We start from the raw sequence: 25,476 nt of genomic DNA, 5'->3' as shown, positions 1-25,476 counted from the left end.
AGTATCCTCAGTTCCACCAACACACAAATTTTCCTTTTAGTCAGAACACTAGAAGGTAGTAACTTTTAATCCAAAAGTGTGAGGAAGCAAATACTCTACCTATTTTATGGTAGTTTATTCCAGAAGTTGAGTTTCACTTCCGTGCTATTAACAAAGTTTGTCTTCTTCTTAATCACCTCCCCTCTTCATTCAGAAACAATGCAGCTCTTACCAGTGTCTCAGATTAGGCACCAGGTCCCTTTAGGAGTAGGCACAGTAGACTGAAGTTTCCCTCTGTCACTTATTCAGCACTGTGAATTATTCTGGCTAAAGAGACAAAATTACTAGCATCGTGGCTATGCCAAGTTAATGCATCATATGCGTACTCCTGGTATGCTTCACTGCTCAGTCCACTGGCTTCGTTTGTGTTCCTATAGGAAATTGTCACTCCAGGTGCGGGAAGTAGTAAATTCCCAAACCATTCAGTGGCATTCGAAAATGCCTTTGCCATATTGTAATTTGCTCCAGCCCTTGAAGCTTTTTTTCTACCGTACTTTTCTCCCATTTTACATTAATTTCATAAAAGGGTAGAAACTGGCTCCCTTACTGATCTTAATAGTGCCGTACCAATGGTAAACCCACTTTCTAAAACCCTACTCCACTCTGATTTATATATATGTTAATACATACCCCTTTTTTTCTCTATTCTTTTTATCACAACAATTTAAACTCTACTTTCCAGCCCCCACCCCCCAAGTCAATGCTCTTTTTGATACTTTACCCTGCTATAAAGGTGGGTCCATATTCATTCTTTTTATATGTATAATTTATCGTGTGGCTGTAGTGACACATCCCCTATTTGAAGAGGTTCAGCTTAGGGGATCAAGATGTGTTGGTGTGGCTCTGCCAGTACTCTAGGAAATGCACCCACTGCCAAAGCTGCTGCCCCGCTTGCCCTAATCGGACAGTATGTTCTGTTTCAGCAGAACAGAAATACAACATTCCCAGTAACATCTGAAAAATCATATTCAATTACAAAATTGCAAAAATAACTTAAGGTCAGAATTCTACAAATCTTGTTCTCACAAAGCAGCTTAAATTTATGAACCTTACCAAATTTAATCAGAATTATTCATGTTGAGGATTCAACTGCATATTCTAACATCACATTAACGTTAAGCTTTTCTGCATACTCCAGATTCCCTGTATATTCCAATTCCAAACTCCTCCAAGCTCTGGACCCTGTCTGTTGTTTTCAATGTGTCTGAAGATATGAGAGATGGGCCTAGCCTGAAAGACTGAAGGTGTAAGCTTCAAATTCTTTTCAACCTTGATCTTCCTCCAAATTTTGTACCCTATCCGATCTCCATAAAATACCAAACTAAACTTGAACTACAAAAATATTGTCAGTAATAAAATTATTTTACAAAATATTCAATTTTCCATCACTTGGGCTTATTTCTACAACTTACTACCTCATACATCAAGTACATGGTGTTTTTTACCAGAATATACTTCTTTCCGTTAACATGATGTAAAGACTAAAGAAATGTTGTTCAGTTTTCATGGCGAGTTTTCTGCCAGCAGCATTTTATTATTTCTTTCAGGCTTTTCCCAATGGACTTGATGTGAAAAGAAAGAACATTTTAGATTAAAAAAAAAAAAAAAAAAGGCAAATTAAAAAACAGAAAAGGAGAAAATAGGAACACATGAAAAACATCAGTTGATGATGGCAGTAAAAGAGGCAAAAAGCATACCAATGTAAGGGAAAATGCAAAGCTGAAAAATAGAGACATGATTAGAAACTCTGCTATGAAGATGAAACCTTGGTGCAGGATCTATAAAAATAAGACCCAAATCCAGAATAAAACATTTTTATAATAAAAGATAATAATAATGAGAAATTAAAGAACATTAAAATGTGAAAAGTACAAGTTAAATACAAAAATTAGAAAGAAAACCAGTTTCATATATATATACATATATATATATATATATATAACAACAGCTCTGTTATGAACTAGACTTCTGTTTTAATGTGATGTAAAACCAAGCACGTGGAAGACAGAGATAAGAAAAATATAGGCAGAGGGAAGTATCTGCTGAAACAGAAATGAGAGACTCAGAAGTACAGTAACATAAACATTAGGGGAAAAAAGATACAAGTGGATTCAGTAATAAGATACTGGGCCCACTTAAATCAGCAGGACTGGCTGTTTAAGGCAGTTTTTCTCTTTTACCTCACATATTCCTTCAAAAGAAGAATCCATTTTTCATATCTTCCCACATATTTTCTCATACTTATGAGAAAAGTAAAGCTTACAATTATCTCTCAGAGACACAATTAATATTCTAAAAAAAATAAAAGAAAAAAAAAAAGAGTTTAAAGGGCAAAATTTCCACCTGCATGATCAGAATCCAAACAGTAGGTTTGGGGAGTTGCATTTTTAGCTGAGATCCCAAGCGTGCATTTGAAGTCAATCTCCTGATCATAACGTGCTTTGGTTCATAGTGTAACATATTCAGAACGTGCAAAATGGATTCTTCTGCAAGAGTGGATGAGAACCAGAAGTGTGGCTAATACACCTCAGCTGCCAATTAGCATTTAGTTCTTGGGAAGAGACTACACCAACTCAAAATAAAAGCTCCTGAGATGTGCCCTATCCTCAGTACCAACTGTTTTTCCTACTCCCTCAGGCTGCACTTCTTGCTAATTTAGACATAGTAAGTGCTTAGAGGAACACCACTTCAACTGGTAAAATGTCCATCCCCCAGACCCTGTAGACAGTGCTATTACAGCAAATTTTGCATCTTCATCAAATTCCTACTTTGTGAGCTCCAACTGCTATTTCACTGTTTTTGTCAGTTAGCGGTGAAATGCAGTATAAGTTCTACTGGTGGAAATGATGCACCGAAATACAAGTTCCAACAATGATAACTGACCTTTCACAGGCGTAATTAAATTGCATCTATATAATTTAAATAAACAGTTAAAGCTACTCACTTGAAAATGGTATATTGACTGAGACAAGAATTACTCTTATAGAAAAAATATTAAGTGGTTATTTTCTGAACCTGCGTTGTGGTTCCAAATTGTGCTTTCTCTGGCCAACAGAGCAGATCCTGATTATCTTAATTATAAGATCTGGAGTCACTGTTCTTTTATAATTGCTTTTGTGAATTGGGAATGAATTGTTTAAATATTTATCGGGCTAGTGTATTTTCTGAAGGGCAAAACAGCATTTTTGTTTATAAAATATTTGCAACAGAAGGCAGTTCCTGGACATTGAGAGTTTAAATGTAGTGTATATGTTACACATAATAGACCCAACATGTAAGTGGACTAGTGAGCTGCATCTCTGCACTCTCTGCCAGTGCTGGAGTGGGAGAAGAAAGAACAGGGATAGACATACTATGTACCCCCCTCCCCACACATAACTGCAACCAAAGAAGAAGGAAGAAGGGAGTGGCAGAAAAACACTTGTTCTGAACTGCTGGTACCCTATCCACAGAACAGCAAATCCTCATGATTCTACAGAAGGGACTGACCATTAATGGCAGGGGGAAAAAAGTCTTTCTGCCTATTTCAGGGTAGTCTGCTTACACATTTTACATATAAGAAAGCACCACAGAGGTTAATGTTCTTCTCCAGCTCTCACTCCCTTTCTTCCCTATGAGGTGGGCAAGGATGGCAGAAAGGCCAACTCCCCACAGACCATTATGTCTCCACATTATGCCACGATGAAATCAAGTTACAGTATCATTTCTTAAAGAAATGAATAAACAACAGCATTAGCCCTCCTGTAGTGTATGGTACTGCTTACTGTCTCGCAATCCCAATGCTGGCAGCAGCACATCCATGGCAAGGCCCAAAGCACTGGGCTTTAGACACAGCCCCGTGGGATGGGAGAGACCCATGGAAGGCTGGGATCTGGGGCCAGGCGAGCGTGTGCTGTGCTCTGCCCCTCCTCACAGCATGCTCTGACGGCAGCCCGCAGACCTACCTACCATTACGCAGAAACAAGATTTCAGCGCAGTGTTATACATACATTTTTTGCAGAGAGATCCAAATATTCCTGATCCTGGTTGCCTCCTCCTCCCTGTCCCATGCTTTATTATTTCTTTTAGGGATTTCTTTTTTTGCAAAAGATCTTATAGTACACACAAAGAAAATATGGTGTACTACTGGGGCACTGTAAGATACGCAGCAAAATAAATAACTATAACACATAAAAGGCACGGCAGATTGAAGTAGCTAGTATTAAGGAAGAATCATAATGACTTACTGGGATAAAATGGGAAAGTCTTCGTTCCGGTATTTTGAAATTGAAAAAACCCACCCAACAAGCAATTGACTAACCTTATAAAGCAAAGGCGATTGTCCTAGCTTCAAAAGTGCAATTTTTTTGGTCACGTTCGTAATAGCTTGAATCCGAATCAGGTCTTCCGTGGTCCCATACTGTATATCAACAAGTTCTGCCTGCAAAGAGAAGACAAAGTTCAGGCTATACCTACAACCATGCATCACTGGGGTACTCCTTCTACAGAAACAAAGTTATTTCATAAGTACAAGTACCTGAGCAGAGTTCTGCCATTAGCTTACCCCCACCTCCTAACCAGGAATACCTGTAATAACAAAGAGCTTGAGAATTCAACCTGACAGATTTGTATCTTTGTAGTTTTCATTCACAATTCCTCAGTTGTGATAAAAAAAAAAAAAAAGGTTTTTTTTTGCCAGTAGTTACAATAAGTGGTGCTGATTCTCATAAGAATATCCCCTTGTTAGCTAAAGGAATGTATTTAAAACCACATAATGGATAATAACTCACTTCTGTTAATTTTCTTAAAAGGAATCAGAGTCTTATAAAGCATTTCAGAAAATGAGTGTTTCATTATCCTGGTCACTCATGTAAATATATAGATAATACATACTCTACTAATATACCGTGTTACTGAGCAGCCTTACCTTAAGTATTCAAGTATTTTCTTATAAACCCTCAGTTATCCACACATTATACTCAGATAACCATAGTAATAACAGACTACACCACTCTGACTGTAAATGTAAACGTTTTTTGTTTTTTTTTAAATATATATATAATTTTTTTAGAGTCACTTTCAAATAAATTAAAAGTGTTTAGAGCATGAAAATGTTCACTTTTCAGTTAGGACACTGCAAGAATATGTAGTAAAGGTCAAAGTTATTACTAAATGTCAAGCACTGGCAGGGATGGAAAAATACTTCAAGATGTGTTTTCAAGGTTTTTTTTTTTAAAAAAAAATATACATATGCATAAATTAAAGAATGACCAAGGGCATTTTGCTCATGCATTTCTAGCAATATATTCTGGTGAAGACCAAGTATGAGGATAATCAGTCTTGTACATTATTATTTTAGAATGTTATGGAGCTCTCATAACACCATCAAAGACATTCTGGAACCTCTAAATCCCTAGACAACGTTCACATAAAACAGAAATACAAGAAGACACAAGAATATTACATGAGTGTTTAAAAATTAAAATAAGAGAGGCAGTACAAGATGGAAAAGTTTCTTTTTCTGTTCAGTTTTGGTAGCTGAAGTATGGATTCATTGCCAAAGGCAACAGTTCTGATTTTGGGCATCTCTACGCAAACTGTTTGATTTCAAGCATCAGTTGCTCTGGATATGTAGGATGTGTGAAATTTTACTAGATTCCTGAACACCGGTATTTTTGGAAAGTATTTACCCTTATACAACTGTATCTAAACATTTAGTCTGAGTTTGCACCTCAACATTTAAGTTGAAATCATACAAAAAAATTTCCAAGGTTCCCATCTTAAATGTATTCTTTTAAATTTTCAAGGTAACAGGTTTCTAAGACTGTAACACAACATCAGTGCTGTACAAACCAAGTGTTTAGAAAGGTCAGCCAAAGTTATAAAACACGTCTGGAGAAGACAAACATCAGATTTAACACCAAATACTGAAATGTACGAACAGAAAACCTTGTGCTTCATACAGTTTCTTCTAAAATATTTGTCAATTTTAATATCTAAAGAACTTGACAACTATTTCATAAGAAAATTCAAATGGTGACTACAGGCTTAAATCAAATATAAACATTTCCCTGTGCGACCGTCATATCTGAAAAGTATGATGAAATCAAGTAAAGATGTTTTTATACTAGTTGAGGCTAATTTATATTTTACATAATCTCATGTCCCTGGTTACAAAGAGTTCACCTCAGATGAGGAAAGGGTATTAGCTAGTGTATTTCCTTGAAGTTTACACAAATGTTGTAGATTTAAGGCTTATTTTAATTTCTACATACAGATGTGTCAATAGACATGCTTCAGTGCAATAATTATTCGTGTCTCAAAAGTCTTATGACTTGAGAGGTTATACCTAGGCTGATTTCTCAGGGAGACCTCAAATCTAATTCCTTTGGACCCAATGCTTTTCCCACTTACCCTCAAGCAAAGCAAAAACCAGAGCTTTCATCATTCGTATGAGAGAAACTACACTGAATATTCCTGAGGCAAAATCAATACACAAAGATATAACATAATGAAGTATCAAACCATTTGCTCCTACAGTACGCCTGTGTGAAAATGAGATCCCTGCCCATCTACATTCATGTGCCTCTTCTCTTCACATTATTTTCACTAGCTGCTCCTCCGGGGTGCTATCCACTGCTCTGTAAACAACAAAACGACATGCTTGTACAATTATTAATGCATTTAGCAACTGCCCTTGGATGTTCTTAGTTAATTTATGGATGCAGACTGCATCTTCAAGAGCTGCTCACCGGTCTTTCCCATGCAAGCTCAACAAAAGCAGGCTGAATAAAAGGTCCTACAAAAGCACAGCTCATTTTTTAATTATGTGAGAACCAGAACTTGACTCCCTGCTGCCCCAAACACTTGCAAACCACGTTCTTTGCTCCAAATGTTAAAAGCAAGCCCCAATGCCAAAGCTATCAAATACATTCATACATTGAGAGTACATGTAAGAAGTCATTACATAATGAAAAAGTAGCTGGGTACAATATAACAAAGAGTTGCATGTGCTTTCATTACAGATCTTCCACATGAAGAATATGTAAAAACTCAATATATCTCTATTTTGCACTTGCCCAAAAATAAGTATGTCCTAAGCCTCTTGCTACTGTCCAAATTTAGGGGTACTTGCACACTTCTGTTTCACTGTAACTTCAAAATGGTTCTCCTTCTCATCACAAACATTTTACCTGTAATTTACCTTTGAGGGAATTGTGGGTAAAAATATTGCATGTGTCTGTCTACCAAAGCAAGCTATCAAATCTTGGTAGCATCACATATAGCCTAGCAGCTGGAGGTTTGCACAGGTAATCTCTGATGTAACTTCAGTTAAAATGACAAAAAAAACCCAGAATAATATCTTCTCTTGAATAAAAGTACAGACGGCTTGTCTTCTGCCAAATGAAGTCAATAATTCACTACAACAGTTTAGAACAAAGTCATAACATTTTGGCAGTGCAGTCCAGAAACTAATAAGTAAACATTAAATTATGAAAATATTTCTTAAAAATATTTCTACCCGTTCTTTTCTTCTACACTTGAATACTTGAGCAAAATTTTTAATTAAAAGAAAAATATTTTTCACTGCTTAATAACAACATCTCATCAAATACAGTACAGTAACACTAGCTCAGAGTAGTTTAGTTTTGGTTTTATTTAATAGACTGGGGCTTAACTAATTGGCTCCTTTACTTCTAGCATAAAATAAACTACTGAAAAAATACACCTTTAAAATAATGTTTAAGAATCCTATTGAATCCAAAGAGTGCTACCCTCTGAATTACCCACTGAGAAATTAACAGGCCATTAATGTTGCACAAAGTCCTATTTTAGTTATAACATTAATAACACCTCCAAAAATGAATAAAGATTAAATCTGCTATTCTTTCTTTTTTCTATTTTAGAAATACTTACAACATGACATAATCCTCATTTTATACATACCAGATTTTAAAAAGCAAAATACCTCACCCTTAACTACCCATATTTGATAAACTGCTTTCCTTTGATAGGATAATTATGTTCAAAAACAAAAGAGAACTCATCCTTTTATCAGGTGATGAAAAAGAGCACTTGTGTACTTGGTTTAGACATGCAAGGGTAAATCCTCTTACCCTAAACCTGGGAAACTGCTAAAGAATGAGTTGTTTTATCCATTTGAATGAGGTACTTACTCTTCAAATTGTTTCATGCTATGCCATTTGAAAGATATGACTATTTAGGAACAAATTGCAATGTGCAATATGGAGTTCAGTAGTATTCCCCCATGCATGAAATGAAGTAGGAGTAGGTAATAAAACAAGCATTTTTAGAAAAAGTAATTATTTAATGTTAGCCTTATTATTAGTTTCTAAGTCCCAAGATGATGCTCAATGAGTTGTAAATGTACCATCTTAAAACCTATGATAAAATTCCCCCAAAACAGAAAAGACAAGCACTCTGAAAATGACACAATCAAAACAGTCAAGGATCTTTTCCCAATTTCTTCTACTTATTTCCAAAATGCAAGAGAATAAAACAACATACTTCATCCAGTCACAAATGAAAAACGGTAAGGCAGGTCTTGGAAAGGGAAAGTATGAATAACTGTATGAAGCAGGTGGCAGCTGGGGTCTTGAAGTTGTTGGATACTATTTTAAAACTTTGCTTTCTTTGAAAAGGCTGAGGTGATTTAAAAAGAAAAGTTAAATAGGTCAAACATAATAATGGAAATATGTTTGTCATATCACATCATTATTATTCAGTCTCCTTGAATGAGGAAAGGAATTTAATAACAGCATTATATATCTGCATCCAATACACTGGTTAAGAGGCTGATTGTGGCCAATTTGCCTGGGGCATACAGGACAAGACAAACACTATGGGAAAAACCCACAGAAAAAAAACCACAAAACAAATTCCAAGCTAGTACACCCAGGAAAGGATGTTTCCCACAGCCACCAAAGTGCAGATGGAGTCAGTGCAGATAAAAATGTAGCTCTTAAATGCATCTGCTCTAGCTATCAAGGCTAGGAATCCCAGGGCAGAAGAGCACCACACCTGAGCAAACAGTTTTACTATTATTTTTTAAGAGAATACATTAAAGATCAGCACTGAGTAACCTCAAATCATATCTGAACAGTGTAAACTTATGCAGAAAACAAAACCAAGGTAGCATATAGAATGGCTGTGGTGAAAAATCTCCTCTTCATGTTACCTGTTGCCATTGCCATAGTTCAGTAACCTCCAATTATGAATAAAACCTATCAAATGCTATCTGTGAACTCATATTAATTAACAGCTTCTACTCAAGACTATTTGGGAGGTCAGGACCGTAGTAGCTGCAGCTATGGAAGCGACTGATTTCAGTAGCACAGTCAAGCTCATATCCCTGCCAGTTCTGACCTACCCACCAAAAGAGTGTCAGAAATGGATGACCTAAAGAAAACTCAAGTATTGAGGAAAACTAAATATTAAACACTATGCACACAATATATTTAGGTTTACTTATTCCTCAGAATTAAGACAATTTCTCCAAAAAGCACGTATGTAATACTAGAAGTATCAGCTCCTCAGTTCTGTGACTGCTCAGGCTTACCACATCCCTTCTTTCATTCAAGTCAATGCCCTTTATTTGCCCTTCAACATCCAGCTACTATTTTCAGGTTGTTCACAAAAGAAAGGTAACAGAAACATCCAATGCATGATCAATCACAAGCAAATAACCTTCAACTAGTCATCCTGCCCGAAGTAAAAACTCCAAAATATATTTGCAAATTGTATCTGAGAAGACGGCAGTCTGCAATCAGGACATGAGGCTAACTTTAATTAAACACTTCACTATAATTTATTTGCACAGCTCTAAAACTGAGGCTGAAGGCAGCATTCAGCAGAGCATAAAAGTAAACTCAAGCTGGTTGTAGATCAAAGCTGGACATCAACAAATGCAAAGAAAGCTGCAAACATAAAACCAGGTCTTCTCTAAACTTAGAGAAATGGAAGAAAGAAAAGGGAAGATAACGGAGCTGTGCCCAAGTATGCCAAATCATTTGTTGGTGTAAAGCATGCTCTGCTTTCTGACAGGAGCTGCTGCTCCTATTACAGCCCAAAGCACCCCTTCGATAATCAGGGAGCCACAGCTGTTTCCCTGTGATTGCTACCACCCAGCCTCCTTCACTGTCCTATTGAGCATGCACACCAGAGACAAAATAAACCATAACCACCTTTCCACCTTTCACATACTGTTTTTCCACAAAAAACACTAATATTCAAAGATATCTTTCAAACTTTGTCCTTTACTTGGTTCTAGCTAAAAAGAGGGACAGAGAGAGACCCTCTGTGTTTGCAGGGTTTGTGGCATGCAGCTAATGACTATCGGATGTCTCTAGTTAACTAAGTGCTGATGGTTAAACGAAGAAAGTAACGTGCCCAACTGTTGATTTCTTTTACAATGCTGGCACTCGGTGTGAGTAGGGTTTGTCACTGTTCCTTCATGCGTAGGACTCACTGAAGTCAAGTGCAAGTGCAGCAAGTTTTATTTTCTGTTTTATGTTGTTAGCCTTAGCATTATCAAAAGGGAAAAAGATCTGAGGAAGCATGACCAAGGGTGTAATTCAACATTTGATAAAATAAAGACAAGTCCAACACAAGCTAGTAAAAAAAATCAGGAAATAATCTGAGGCAGATGACAGATTCTTACGAGGAGAGCCCTTGGGTGGGGTGGGGGTTCATATGAAAGAGTAGTTTCTCATAGAGCTGCCTTTGCTATAAAACAAAAAAAAAACTTTCTTTAGAACTCAGTTTTTATGCAAACACCACACTCCAGTGTTTACATTAATTTCAAAATAACACTGTCTTTGAAATCCCCTGGTGAGCTTTCCACTCTCTATTTACTTTATAAAAAAACGGGTATCACTTCACAATCCAAGCATGTTGCCTTTGGTAGCAAATGTTACTTACAGTGTTTTGTATGTCCTACGATACTTACCATTCCCAAACTATCTTAGAAATCTTGTAGATAAATTTGGGGTAATTACAAAGAAATGTCTCTGTGATATCCTGCAAATGAGTAAACTGTATATTTGAAAGTAAATCCTCCTACATTCTTGGCCAAATTTGGACACAGCTTACCCAGGCTCTATTTCTAGTAGCACAGGACTCCCTATCCTTGACCTTCTTGTCTTACTAGAAAACTGGAACGAGAGAAATAATTGTATGCCTTGCAAAATAATAACCAAACTTAGTTCTGGGCAACTGTGTGAGGCAAGTCAAAAAGAGCTGATTTCTGCAGATTGAATCTGAATACACTGCCTGATCCAAAAAAAGCAAATCATTACATATCTGGATTAGCTGAAGCTGATTTTGCTCTGTTACAATACCAAGAGATGCACCTGACCAGCAGCACCTGGGCAGATTTAAATCACAGAACTTCAATACTGCTCCACATAGCAAGATGCGTGTGTGTCTGTGTGTCATTATATAACTAGCGGGTTTTACCTATAAACACTTCTCTTCGGATTCATGACATTTTGTCTTTGTGGTTGTCAGCACCTTACTGTATAGAACTTTTCTTTCTTTGCTTCAATATTCATGCTCATACAATAGGATTCCAGAGTAATTCAACATGACTCATAGTGTCAGTTAACAGTCAAAAAAGATTCTCAGTACCTAGTTATTATTACATAAAATTGCACACTGCATCACAATGGCAGCTAAAACTGTACTTTGTACCAAAACATGAGGAAAAAAAAGATATGCTTTAACCTGAGTTTAACTGAGCTCGGCCTTGCAGAGCGAATTCAGCCACAGGCACGTTGTACACGCTTGCTCTGCCACCTCACCCCATCTGCCCAGCTAACGCAGCTCCCTTCCAGGCAAGGATCTACTGAAGCTTCTCCTATAGGATGCTTTTGCTGTTCCAGTGTCATTTTTAAAAAGACACTGAGGCTTAACTTGTTTGCTTGCTTGCTTTTTACAGCTTATATCATGTTTTTTCACCTACCAACTCCCAGCGAGACTGAATTAAGATTGAAGCCTTTTTATAGCCTACAGAAGAGAACCTCTTCTGTGTTTTATGGTTACAGAGCCCCAGCCAAATCTGAGCTGACATAATTCCATTCCCTGTTGGTACTGCTCATCCTGTAGACTCCTCCTGTCAATTCATTAATATTTCCCTCCCACCCTCTGTCCCAAATCACATTCTTAAGAGTCTCCCCTTAGCAAAAGGCAAAACTAATACTTGAATATTAATCTTTTAACTCATGTTATCCAGCAAGGTATCCAAACAACAAATCTTTCCCCCCCCATCTTTCCTAATTAGATTTCAATGAAGATCTAGTTTTTCAAGTATTCTAAAATAAAACATTACTATTTTCAGTCATATAGGTATTTTATTACTATTTTTTAAAATCTCTAAGAACATTGCTTTGGTTATAAAACATCGAAGGATACAATACCATTTGATGCTTAAAACTTATCAAAAATTTAATTAAGTCAAACTTTCATTAAGCAATGCTGATCATTCGTCAACTGACTTGTGACAACTATGTAAGTGTTTAATATTATTTATATACCCCTCTTTATAAGACTTAACTGCAAAGATACTTAGTAGCACTAGTCCCTAAAGCATAAACCACATTGATCATAGTTTCCTAAGAAGAAACAGTAATCTGTATTTGCCAGCCTACTTGGTTTAGCTTATTCAGGGGGAATTATTCATGCAAATATAAATTTACAAATTACATAGACTAAAGATAAACTAAACACAACAGAATTGTTCAGCTGTGATGTGACATCTTAAAAAATAAATCATAAGATACATATGTACAGAGTTAATCATAATGGTGTGATTTCAACCCAGCTTTAAAATTTGCAATGAAATAGCTCTAATGCAGAATTTCCCGTTATGTCACTACTCAAAAGATTCCCAGGGCCGGACTGCAGTGAGGCACAGGTTTTATTGGCTACTCTCAAACACAAATGATGAAAGCAAAACATCCAGAGGCTGCAGACCGTCCTCTTTCAATGACCTTTTTATCATAGACCAAACAAAAACCTGGCATTCACTCCTATAGCAGCTAAAATCATTAAATCTTTAGAGAAGATGCTTGCACCTTACAGAAGGCACCTAGGAGTGCTTTATATACAAATCAGCTCTGCAGGCAGCAGCAGAAACTGCCAGCTAGGCAGCTACTGTGGGGAAGGATTCATCTCAACGGGGCAGGAGAGGTTACTGAACGGCACTGGGCACATCCCCTCCGCCTGTCCGTCGGCTCTATGTGAAAAACAGAGAAAGATGAGTTTGCACCTACACAACCAGAGAAGGAAATAATCTCCTGCCTGCAACAACAGGTCATAAGAACAATGTCCTGGGAATGCAAACACTGTCTATCAAAGACTGTGCGTCAAATGCAGCAAACTGTTACATGGAAGTGCTTTTGAATCTAAATAATATTTAAGTATTTCATGTTCTGACTATAATACATTTGATTCTCTAATTTCCTAGAGAGCAGTGTTTCAACATTGTTTAATTGTGTCATGTTTAGAGTTAGTCTGGCTATGTCAAAACAAAAATATCTAGAAAACAGCCTTAAAATTTTCAGGTTTCCAATTTTTGCCCTGATTCCAAACACATTTTGAAACCGCACCATTTTCACAGGATCAGAAGCCTGTTTCCCAACCAAATTTCATACTAGATCATGCACAGCATACTGAAATACACAGGCTAGCTGTATCTCTATGGACAATTGCCATCCAAACACACAAAACATATGTTGCTGTTACTGCAAGTATATCGATATGTGAAGATAAAATAGATATCTACCTCAAAGATGCAGATAATCACACATATGTACAAGAGGAGGTCATTCACTGCATCAAGAGATCACTTGAACTTTCAGAAATGTATTGAAAACTCTGTTTTCCAGAGTATAATAAATGCTGTTTCATAGAGTACTTATAGCCCTTGCTTGGCCAAACATCACATACTTGACCATAATCATAGAGATGCCCAACCACGTAGTGCTGTAAACGCAAATCTAAGCGTTAAAGCAGCGTTTTATAAAACCTGCAGCACCAAACATGCAGTTGTGAAAAGGAAAATGACACCTTTCCTGTATCATATGAATTTTGCTGTTTTGTGTCATTACACCGAGGTATAGGTCTCTAAATTACATCTGTAGAAAAAGGACTGTGGAAAAAATATGTTCTAAAACTAGAAATACATTCAGATGTCAGAAAAGAACTCCGATGAAAACAAAGAATATACTTGAGCAATAACAAATTCAGGTGGCCCAAATGACTGACCAAGACAAATATAAAGATGGTTGTATGTGAAAACAGCACAGCTTTATGTGATTAAACAAGTATATATTTCCATTTTTTGATCACCTAACATTTTGGAAAGTAGACTTATCTTACAAGAGACATGTAGTGTGTGATTCAGGTATCACACTTAATAAAGTCATACCAGGAAGAAAACCAAGTTCTTGGTTGTTTCAGGCTTTTTTTTTTTTTTTTTTTTTTTTTTTTTTAATGCACTCGCTATTTTGGAATTGTCATTTGGTCATTAAATGTGATACTGTATTTTGCATTGCTTAGCCATCTAAAGGTTTTTATATGGCAGCACCATTTATCTTTTATTTCAGAAATCGCTAACCATTCTTAAATTCTTTTATTTTAATTAATAACAGCAAGACTTAAACAGGAGCTCTGGATAGGTTGTCCACTATCCTTGCTATAGCACTATCCCAAGTCTTTACAAAGGTTAGAGTGAAGGTTTTCTTGAATTGTGCCATATTTCACACAGACATTTTGATCATTCGACTCTGCTAAGTGTTGGCAGAAACACCACGAAAAACTTGTGAACTTGGTTCCTGTGCTCTCAGCAGGGATGGAAAATCCTGGAGAAAAAGAGGAAATCCCATGCACAGGACAAAACTGCTTTTTTTTAGGAAAGGGTGGAGTAAACCATTCACCTTGTACAGTGGTTTCCCAATAAACTGCATCTCAAAAGAAAAGCTGGAAAACTGTTGAGATTATCTAAAACATATGGGAAGGTCTGAAGAGATTCTGGAATATGGAGAACTTGATGGGAGGAAGGAATAGTCTGACGCGACGTCACGTAACTGATTTCACTGGTTAACACAAAATCTTTGCCATCGCTAGAGCCTGTCCAGAGCTCTGGGGCTGGATCTGAACAGAGCTTACTTCACCTTCCACACAGCCTGGAATCCATGTCAGCCCCTTTTACAGCAGTAGCAAAGTGCTCACTATTATTGTAGCAATAGTACTTCATGGTACAGCTTTCAATAAAAGAAGTTAGAGACATGCCTCCAGAATTATTAGTTACTACAGAAATCTGTAATCTATTCTTCCTCTTCATCTGTTAGCGATCCCTTCTGCCCGGGATGTTGAACAATCAAAAAACGAAACTAGAAACAGGGAGCTCAGTATGCACTCCCATAAATTCCGATTCAAGCACAAATCTCCCTAACGGTCCCTCTTCCCCCATTAGGTGGACCCTTTCCCAATTTTAGAAAACACAAGAGACTAAATTCGACAGGTGAGACAATGGAAGCACAACAGTCATCACTTAAAATAGTCTCTAGTTGTATCATCTACTGAAGAGGTTCCCTCTGTATTTTTCTTCATTTGCCTTTACATTTTTGGTAAACATTTTACAAAGACTATGCATTCTGATAAAACTATCTTCACTTTCTGTGGAGAAAACTGAAAAATTATGAAAAATCATTCAAGCAGAGCAACTCCACAGACATTAAGACAACAGCAATAAGATCATCAGGGAAAGAGCTGAACTGCAAAGAATCAGTCTTTTCCATCAGACCCCGAGCCTAACACTGTCCATATTGATACAACTTCTCATTCTAGATTTTTAGTTTGTCATTATGTGATTGTAGTATTTTTTTTTTTAATAGCCTTAAGAGGTAAGAGTTTTGTAGGTAGAAGGACAACATGGACAATTGTGGATAACTGACTAGCTGAAAAGGGTCACATAGACATAGTCCAGCTGGCTGGACAAAAATGCACATCGCTCTCAGCTTATCTGAAGTAAAGCAAAATACACTGTCTTTGGCTGTCCTTGTTACACAGTAACAGGAAGATTTTGGTGGGAAAAGAATGTTGCAGGTGGGAACAGAAAACTACAGAAGAGAAACAAGGGGCGGGCTTGGTATTTAGGCAACTAACCAATAATGAGCTTAACTTTTGTAATATGTATGAGCTAATTATAAGAAGGCATAAAAGGTGACTGTAAGAGACAATAAACGAAGTCTGCTGATCACTCATATTGAGCGACTGTGTCTTCCCTCCGTCGCGACAAATGGCGCCCGAACAGGGACATGAGGACATAGGACCGGCGACCCGATAGCGGAGTCCGGACCCGGCGACCCGATAGCGGAGTCCGGGAGCCACGGTCGGCGGAGAAGTTGAGTGCGGTCCTGTAAGCAGCGCAGGAGGCGAAAGGGATATCTTCCCCGCGCCCGGGAGCACCTATAGAGGCTGGCCCGCCTGCTACGCGCCGCCGAAGTCTGCAAAGGCTGCAATTGTGCACAAATAGAGGTATGAACAGACAAGCGGCGTATAATTTGCTCAAAGGCTTTTTAGAAAAGCGGAGCGTTCGGGACATAGATTGTAAAAAGGAATTACTCGGGTTATTAGCGTATGGGATAGCATCCGGGACCCCCGCGGCAGCGGCGAGCGGCGGCGCGGCCCGGCAGGCCCCTTCCCGGCCGCGGTTTCTCTCCGAGGCTGCACCCCCCCCCCTCCACCCCCCCCCCTCCGATCGGCGCCATGGCGATGCAAGCGGCCAAGCGAGCTGACATCTGGCTGCCCCCAGAGGTCAATCGGACCCTTTATATTCGGAACCTGCCGTGTGGAATCACAGCGGAGGAAATGTAGGATATCTTTGGGAAATACGGACCTAGTCGACAAATCAGAGTTGGAAACACTCCTGAAACAAGAGGAACAGCTTAAGCTTCTCAAGGAAAAATACGGACTTGATTACAATCCCACCAAAAAAAAAAAAAAAAAAAAAAAAAAGCTTCAGATGTCACCTACAAGAAATGGGTTTCTGCCTTGAACTAGCAAACATTTCTGTGTTTAAAAAGAAGCCTTTTTGCCTTGATGGAGATAATTTATTCTGTATTCTGTATTTATGCTGTATTCTGAATGTGGAAATTGGTTGGGACTAGGAGGCTGGCTTAAAGGCATTTTGCAAATGGGATTATTATTTTTGATCATTATTGTAATAAGTTGTTTTTTTTTTTGATCAAAACCAGCCAAAATTATTTGTAAGCATTAGGCATATCTGAAGAGAATGCCTTTATTTGAATCAGCAGTTAAGGTGTAGTTTAATCTGAGGCTGTGGTTTTATCTGCTTCTGGTGAATTTTTGAAGTGATGTAATCAGAGATACAAGGTATACTAAGAGTTATGAGGTAATAAGGTAATAATCTAAGTAAGGGTGCTGTCTTTTATATCTACAAGTGCAACATGCTTTTATGTAGCAGAGAGAAACTTTGACAATAATGTTGCTTGAGCGAGATGTGCATGTGACAACTTGGGAAAAGGGATATCACAACTGGAGTGCAACAGTGTTTCTATGTCTGGCAGAGTGAAATCTTTCAAGACCTGAGTTTAGACAGTCTAAAATAAATTGTTAGTATTCAGAAAACCCATCTTAGGCCTCTTTTGCTTACATAGTGTTATGGAAGTCAACTGCTATTGTAGAGAATTAATGATTTTTTAATACATATTAACGAATACTACTATTTTACCTTGAGGCAGTTGAGTGAGAAATACTCACGTGTAGCATTTGAGGGAATGTCAGCATAAATCGCACTTACAGTAAGACTGCATTTTTAATTACTGTACTCGTTAAGATTTGATGATGCCTTAAGGCTAAGGCCTTATATCACAGATTGGTTCTGAACTAAAAGGTGTGCACATGTAGATATGCACATTTGTGTTATTTTCCTTAATTGGCTACAAAATAATATAATTAGGTTGGGGACTAGATCTTGGGAATTTGTCTATTATACTTCTGTTTGTTAAGGAACGTGCATAACACACAGCACCCATGTAGGCTTGGCTTGTGGCATAGTTGTCAAATTTAGCATAGACATTCAGACAGATAAGCAACGTACTATTCTTGTGTGTATGACCTACAAGCCATTATGGCTTAGTGTGTAAATCTGTATGTAACTATTGAAAAAAACACTTATGAATGTATATAGCTTAGAACTAATTTTTCCCCTTTGTTAATTCTTTGATATCAATGAGGTATTCTTCAGAAAATGTATGGACTGGTTGGTTGCATAAGGGCAGTTGTTATTTGGACAGAAAATTGTTAATGGTCAGGGATTTTCCACTAAAATATTTGCAAATATTCCTAGTCAAACATCAGTTTGGTTTCTTTTTGGGTTTTGAGCTTGCATTAGTCCATGTTCAGAACTTTAAAATTACCTTTGAATTTTTTAAACTTTTTGTATCACTGGAACAGAAAGAGCATCTAAATTAAAGCTTCAAGCTAACTTTATTTTTCAAGTATTTCAGGAATTATACTTCTGAACTGAGATTTTATAAGTTGGCTGTGTATTTTCCTGTGTTAAAACGCTGTTATTGAAAATGGTCAACCAGGCCTATGTCGCCCAAAATAAAAACGGGGGAATTGTGGATAACTGACTAGCTGAAAAGGGTCACATAGACATAGTCCAGCTGGCTGGACAAAAATGCACATCGCTCTCAGCTTATCTGAAGTAAAGCAAAATACACTGTCTTTGGCTGTCCTTGTTACACAGTAACAGGAAGATTTTGGTGGGAAAAGAATGTTGCAGGTGGGAACAGAAAACTACAGAAGAGAAACAAGGGGCGGGCTTGGTATTTAGGCAACTAACCAATAATGAGCTTAACTTTTGTAATATGTATGAGCTAATTATAAGAAGGCATAAAAGGTGACTGTAAGAGACAATAAACGAAGTCTGCTGATCACTCATATTGAGCGACTGTGTCTTCCCTCCGTCGCGACAGACAAAGACATGAGAAAATGTTTTGGAATAAAAATGTTGGTTAGATGAATGATGCAGTAATTCTTTTGCCAGTAACGTAATTTCTAGCTTTTCATGTCATTTCATCCTTTAAAATATCCCCCCGAATAAAGATCGTGCCTGGCAAGCATTGACCTGCAGTAGGAGGAACATCTCTCCTGATGACAACGCAGCAGCAGGAGCTTTCTTGCATACTTAAGCAGCTTTGCTCTCTACTAGCTGAAGCCATTGCCAGACCTCTTCTATCCTTATTCACCTCTGTCTGCCCCTCGAAGACATCAGTGTGAAGCAGTGAATTTTACCGGAGACAAGACTAACTCTGTATGGTAACATAATTCAGTGGAAGGAAGATAAATTCCTTGAAGCATCTTCTTTCTCACACACACCTACTCTTGGGCCAGTCACAAGATGGTGATTGATTAGTCACCTTCTCTTTGAACTGCAGAGCACAGGAACATAAGAAATAATTATGAGAACAGAACTGATATATCTTACAATTAATTCACATTAAGGTTCTTTTAATGAATGACACACAGTAACTAATATTCATTACATGAGGTGTTAGATGTGAAATTTGTTTGTATGTAATGGAAGACACAGCATATCAGACAGAAAAAAACTAAGAATACCTAATTCTAAATAAAAAGGAAAGACCAATGTATTTTCAGTAATGTTTAGTTGCCACAGATTTTTTTATTACTGTTAAGTGAATATGTCTCTCCTGGGATTGCAGCTGGTGGGCACAGTCAGAAGTGCTGTATTTCCAACCAGTTTAGAAGTGAAATTCTAAACAAAAGCTTTTTCTCAGGACATTTTAGTCTGGCCAGTGAACAGGCCCTAGCATTTTGACAGTTCACATACACACCCAATGCAGTTCTGCCAGCTGCACCTGGATACCAAACTTAGACTTGCCTAAGGTTAGTAACTGGGTCTTTTTTATCTTTTATTTTTCATTATTATTATTTTTTACATTTTTAAGAAATCAGTTTTCATATATTTTTTCAACCAGCTGTATCACAGCTGCACATTTTTTTTTTCATCCTGCTCTGAAAGGTTTCAAAAGACATTTGCTTCAAAGGGTTTTCTCTGGGAGAAGTCATCTTCACTTTTTTGGTCTTTCTTACTATTAACGCCCTGTGACCAGGTTTATAGCATTCCTCAAAGCAGCCTCTAGAGAGGTACATCCTTCGCTCTTTTATACAAAACTTCTTCAACAATGAAATACAAGCTGCTAATGTCTGTCCTTGCCAAATTATTTATATATTGCCAGCTTTTTATCCCCAACTAGTTGAGATTACATTCAAAACATGTCACTTAAGCTTTTTTTTTTTAAAGTAAGAACTTATTTCCACTCTTTCTAGCAATCATTTCAGAAGATTATATTTGGACTTCATATCACCACATCCTAACATAGAGATAGGAAATCTTCAGACTCGTTTTGGACTCTGAATGATACTTTCGTTTAAAGATATTGAAAAGATTTTCATAATGAGAAAGAAAAAAAAATGTCCCATAGCAAAAAAAAATCAATAAGCTGATATTATTACATTAGAAGAAATACATTTTTAAGATTTTGACAAAATGTTGTCCAGTAGTGACTGTAAAATTTATACTGGTAGGCAGAGATAAACCACATTGCTAAGGCTTCAAGCTGGTAAGATTTACCACACTGCATCGAAGATTTAAATAGTCGCTTTCAATTCTTTTTAGCTGCCAGCTTTAATTCACAAGAGACAACACCATTATTTAGACTTTTTCTCTATTTTCAGAAAACAATAATCAAGTGCAGTATGTCAGAGAAAGTGATCTGGTCTTTTTAAAAAAGCTTGGTTTATTACAGTGTTTCTAACCCATATTCTTATGGATGACTGATGCTTGTGACTGCCAGGGTCAGAATTTTAGGACAAGGTTTCTAGGTACAGGATGTATAAGCGGGGTGAGATGAAATATTCCTTTGACTACAGATGCTTTTGTATAGCTAATATTCCTTAAAAGGTGTTAGGACTTTCCTCTCTGCCTCAAAAATAATAATTTAAAAAAACCCCACAACCGACTCACAACCCTCCCCCCCAAAAAATAAATAAATTCATCAATACTGTATTTTACAGTCACTCCTATCACAAAGCTGAGTAGCATTTTGAACCAGTGATTATTATTTATGCATGAAACTACATAAAAAAACCCACCACCAACAATGAGGTTATGTAAGTAGATTTAGAGACAAGGATTTAGTATTATATAAACACAAAAACGTTTTGTTATTGTTCTCATTATATCAGTTATAGTTGTTTCTTATGTTGTTCTTATCACCCAAGCAATATTTTAAAAGCTGATAATACTAGCTTTCTCTGGTTTTTCTCTGTTCAAGAAAATGTATCGTTTTGGTTTGAGTGTAAGCAAAATCCTTTTAAGGCAGTTTTAAAACTTCAAAATTATGGAGAAATTTAAAAGAAAAAGATCCCTAATACCCAAACCAAACATTTCACTGCAGCGGCTGCTTTTTACTTGGAATTTCTCATCCGAGGAGGATACTGCCTTTGCAAAATTAAAAAGAAAGAACACAGGTATGCTGTTAGCAGGTTCATATTTACTAAAAAGTAAAAGAAATGACAGGGAGTCAAGAAGATAGCACTACCTAAGCAAAGCATGCCTTGTGGTTTGGCAGAAAGACTTCCACTTCACTTGGAGCTCCTTCGTACTCAGCTTTACAACAAACATCATTAACAAAAAGTGGGCATGAATGACGACTGGCAGGGTAGTTATCAACCCAGGTATCTAATAAACTGCACAGGTGACTGCAACTTACTGGGTCTAAATTATATACAATAAAATAATTAAAAAGAAAAATATTTCTGAGGTCCATGGATCTGCAGAAATTACTTCCACTTGTATTCTCTCACAGTGACTACTAACAGGAAAAATTCAACTCTGGTAAAAAATGATGTAATTCCCATTGACTTCAATAGGAAACTGACTTGCACTAAAAACTGAATAAAGCGCCAAATCCATTTCCCAAGTCCTCAGTGTTTTCACCCTTTAGTTTTTATCATGCAACTGGAATACAGATAGTGTTTATGGTTCAGCATCGCTCCCCCTCCAATATTGTACAGATGCCTTACTGAAAAATGCCTTTGGCTGATCATGTGTAATGGCATGGAAGCGCTCAGTGACCTGTTATAGCTGTAGATATTGGGATGCCTCACCTTTTGCTTTTTTTCATGTAAAAGAAACCACACCCTCATTCATTATTCGTGACATTATTACTAAAATGTCACTACTAATATTTCATTAGTAAAACATTAGTACAGTATTGATTCACAACTACAGAACAGCAGAAGGTTTTGCAGCAATAGGCATTTGCATCTTTGAAACTCTGCCCTTCAATGTTAGAAACATCTTGCAGCAGTATTAACTGGGCTTTCGTGCATGATGAACTACTGTTATTTTTAGGGAACTGTACAACTTTATTTATTAATGGCTATGTGATATATGCCAGAAAACTGACAGGATGTTCTGCAGGACAGCTCTTCAATGATCTTTTTTTTCAGTCCTTGACTGCAATTTTAAATTATATAACCTTCACATTGTGTTTCACAGCTTTCTATATGTAATTATAATGGAGTGGCACTATGCTGTAGTTAATGTTGAATGTTGTTTTCTGTTTAAAGGTCAAGTCTATTCTAAAATCCATAGTCAGTGAGATTGTCTTGAAAATTTGCTGTGCCTACTTGGTATGCAGAACAGTGGTCCAAATTATGATTATTTGTGGAAAAGGTTTCTGAGAAATTCTTCTATAAATAAAAGATAAATAAAGCTCTTCTAAAACGTCTAAATGTAACAAAAATTGCATGATTCTTCTCATTTGTGTGTATGTGTTATTCAACCTATAGCCCTAACCATCTGCAAACTGATTTCAGTTGCTAGGGATTCATTTTAGCTAGTAGATGTCTCTTCAGAGAAGAAATTTTCGAAAATGTTAATAAAGATAATAATGAACTAAATTGGTGTGCCTAAAAATTAAATGTACGCATGTATGGAGATCCCCTCTAGCTTGATATTTTGCACCAATGTGCCATCAAAAATGACTAAAAGACTTAGGGCGAGATGCTGTGACTATTTAATCTAAATTATAAGCACTATCTGCATTTGGAATTCAAGATGTGCAAGTGAACATGCTGCAGAAGGCTCATTTGGAAATTTTGCCTGGGGATAAAAATAACCTGGGAAGATTTTAAAATTTTCTAAAACCAACCCTCTGACACCAATCTTAATTCAGAAATATTGCTGAGGAAATTACCAATGATTAGCTAGAGGGAAGATAAAAGATACTAAGGGTGCACTAATCACATTTCCACCACAAGGAAACCAAACCAAATGAAAGCAAGCTGTTGGGTCAAGGACTTCCTGAAGTATTGTCCCTCCAGAGGAACTTGTAACCTTTTGGTGCAGAGGCAGAAATACAGGGAGCTGCAAGTACTGCAAGGGAACAGTGCTGCAGGACCGCAAAGACCTAGCAGAAAGGGGAGGGGACCGCAGGGTACACAGGAGGAGCCTGCAATCAGTGGGAAAGATGAGAGGAACAGGCAGTAGAAGAAAGGAAGGCTCCCATCTTCCTGCAGAGACAAGGGCCTGGGAAAGGACAGGATGGATTGGGAGAGGTGACATCTCAGCATAGCCATAGGAAAATGGGGTATTTGATAGGAAGTACGCAAGCTCTGCTCCTTGTGAAAGAGGCTCTGACAGCAATCCCAGTCCTGCTCCCTTATTCTCATCTTGCCAAGATTGAAGAATGGTGGGAAGATCACTGAGTGAGCTTAACAGATGGGTTTGCACTTCTCATATTGCTTCAGGTTGCATTAATCTCTGCAGTGGGCTCTCATTTAGCTGTGAAAATGTCACCAAAACAAATGAACCAGAGCAGGCTGATATGCTATCAACAGATGCAGAGAATCTCTTCTGCATATTGTCATAGAGGCAAACAGTCAGTCTTCTCGCTTGTCTGCTCCCTGCAGCCCCTCCAAAACTAATCAAAGGTATCACTGGCTGAGTTGGGAGTGTAAATGCCTAAAATCAGCAGACACTTCAAACAGAAAAATGGGTAGAATCAGTCAGGGAACGCAGACAATGGCAGGGAAGGGAGGTGACGTCACAGAGGAGCCCAAGCACTCCGGAAACAAGGACGGAGGAGGGGTCAAAGTACAAAGGAGACATAGTTGGGCATTGGGAGAAGTGCCTTGGAGATGGGCACAATTAATTTCTGCCCATGATAACATTAAACTCCTGCCCGTACATACATTCCCATTTCAAGAACATTATTACTTTTACCTTTCTTGCTTCCTCTCCTGGTTTCTGAACAAACACAGTCTTGTTAGTGTATGAGGTCCAGGAAAGAAAAAAAGATGTTTTGCTGGGATCGCTGAGAGCATCCAGGAGAAAACAAAAAAAGAAAAGAGGAGGAGGGAAAAAAAAAAAAAAAAAAGGATGGAGGACCAGCAAAAGAACCAACAGGGATTTGGTGCATTCAGCTGCTGGTTAATCCTAAAGAGGCAGAGGAGTGTAGTGGAGCATGAGACAATACTGTGTAACAGAGGACATGAAGTATCCCTGTTCAAAGTATTAAAGCAGAGGTAGGATTGTCAAAAGTTCCTTAACATTTCCATAAAGGAAAGTGTGAATAAATTAAAGTGAAAGATGAGGAAAACGTCAAGTCACACAAACACAGTTTCAGAAAATCAGGGAATACAAAGCAATCTTAATTTTGCTTTATTTAGTCTGTCCTTGAACATTCTCCCAACACACCAACCATTAAACCTGCTATGGTTTTCTCTTTACAGTTCCTGAAGAACCAGGGAACAGAGCAGATGAACACTGCAACACCAAAACTGAACACTTGCTTCCCGCAGTTCGCTGTACCCAGTGGCCCTGGGTACCACCCAGCCTTCTGCTGCGCCACCAGCCTGCACCCAGCCGTGCTTAAGGGGGGTCACAGCACTCGGGGACCACCGCCGTGAGTGCTAACAGACGGGCAGCAACATGCACCTACGCTGACACTACTGACCAAGGTGGTACTGAGAGGAAGACACTGGATGTCTGGGGGTTCACACACAGCTCTCCTCTGCTCTCACCAACAGCTCCCCAGCTCATCCCTCCAGCACTGCCAGTGAGAGCACATGCGGCCACAGCTCTCAGATCACCGCCTACCCGTAAAGGCAGGCAGCAGCACATTCAAATTAACCACACGACTGTCTGACAATGCATTTTGCTTTAATGCATAACTTTCATGCAATGTAATTTCCCTTATGATACGTTCTCTGTTGGCCAGAGTGGCTTTCCCGTTTTCCTCAAGCACACTAAAGGTTTAAACTCTCTAAAAGGTGGTTCATATTTAAGTTCTAATAAAAGTATTTTTCCTG

General features: G+C 37.8%; 1 protein-coding gene across 8 annotated transcripts in view; it reads right to left on the bottom strand.

Annotated features, from left to right (window-relative positions):
• The window catches only part of NAALADL2 (N-acetylated alpha-linked acidic dipeptidase like 2), a 507,046-nt gene that overhangs the window by 217,228 nt on the left and 264,342 nt on the right, over positions 1 to 25,476 (bottom strand). For all 8 annotated transcript variants that reach the window (XM_056358613.1, XM_056358610.1, XM_056358614.1 and 5 more), the window contains one exon: positions 4,340 to 4,459. In XM_056358613.1, coding sequence (XP_056214588.1) covers positions 4,340 to 4,459 — 120 coding nt within the window. The remainder of the gene's footprint in view (positions 1 to 4,339; positions 4,460 to 25,476) is intronic.

Source organism: Falco biarmicus, chromosome 13 (assembly GCF_023638135.1).
Source record: "Falco biarmicus isolate bFalBia1 chromosome 13, bFalBia1.pri, whole genome shotgun sequence".
In the NCBI taxonomy this organism is placed as follows: Eukaryota; Metazoa; Chordata; class Aves; order Falconiformes; family Falconidae; genus Falco; species Falco biarmicus.
The sequence above is the reverse complement of the archived record's forward strand: the minus strand, read 5'-3'. Positions and strand labels throughout refer to the sequence as shown.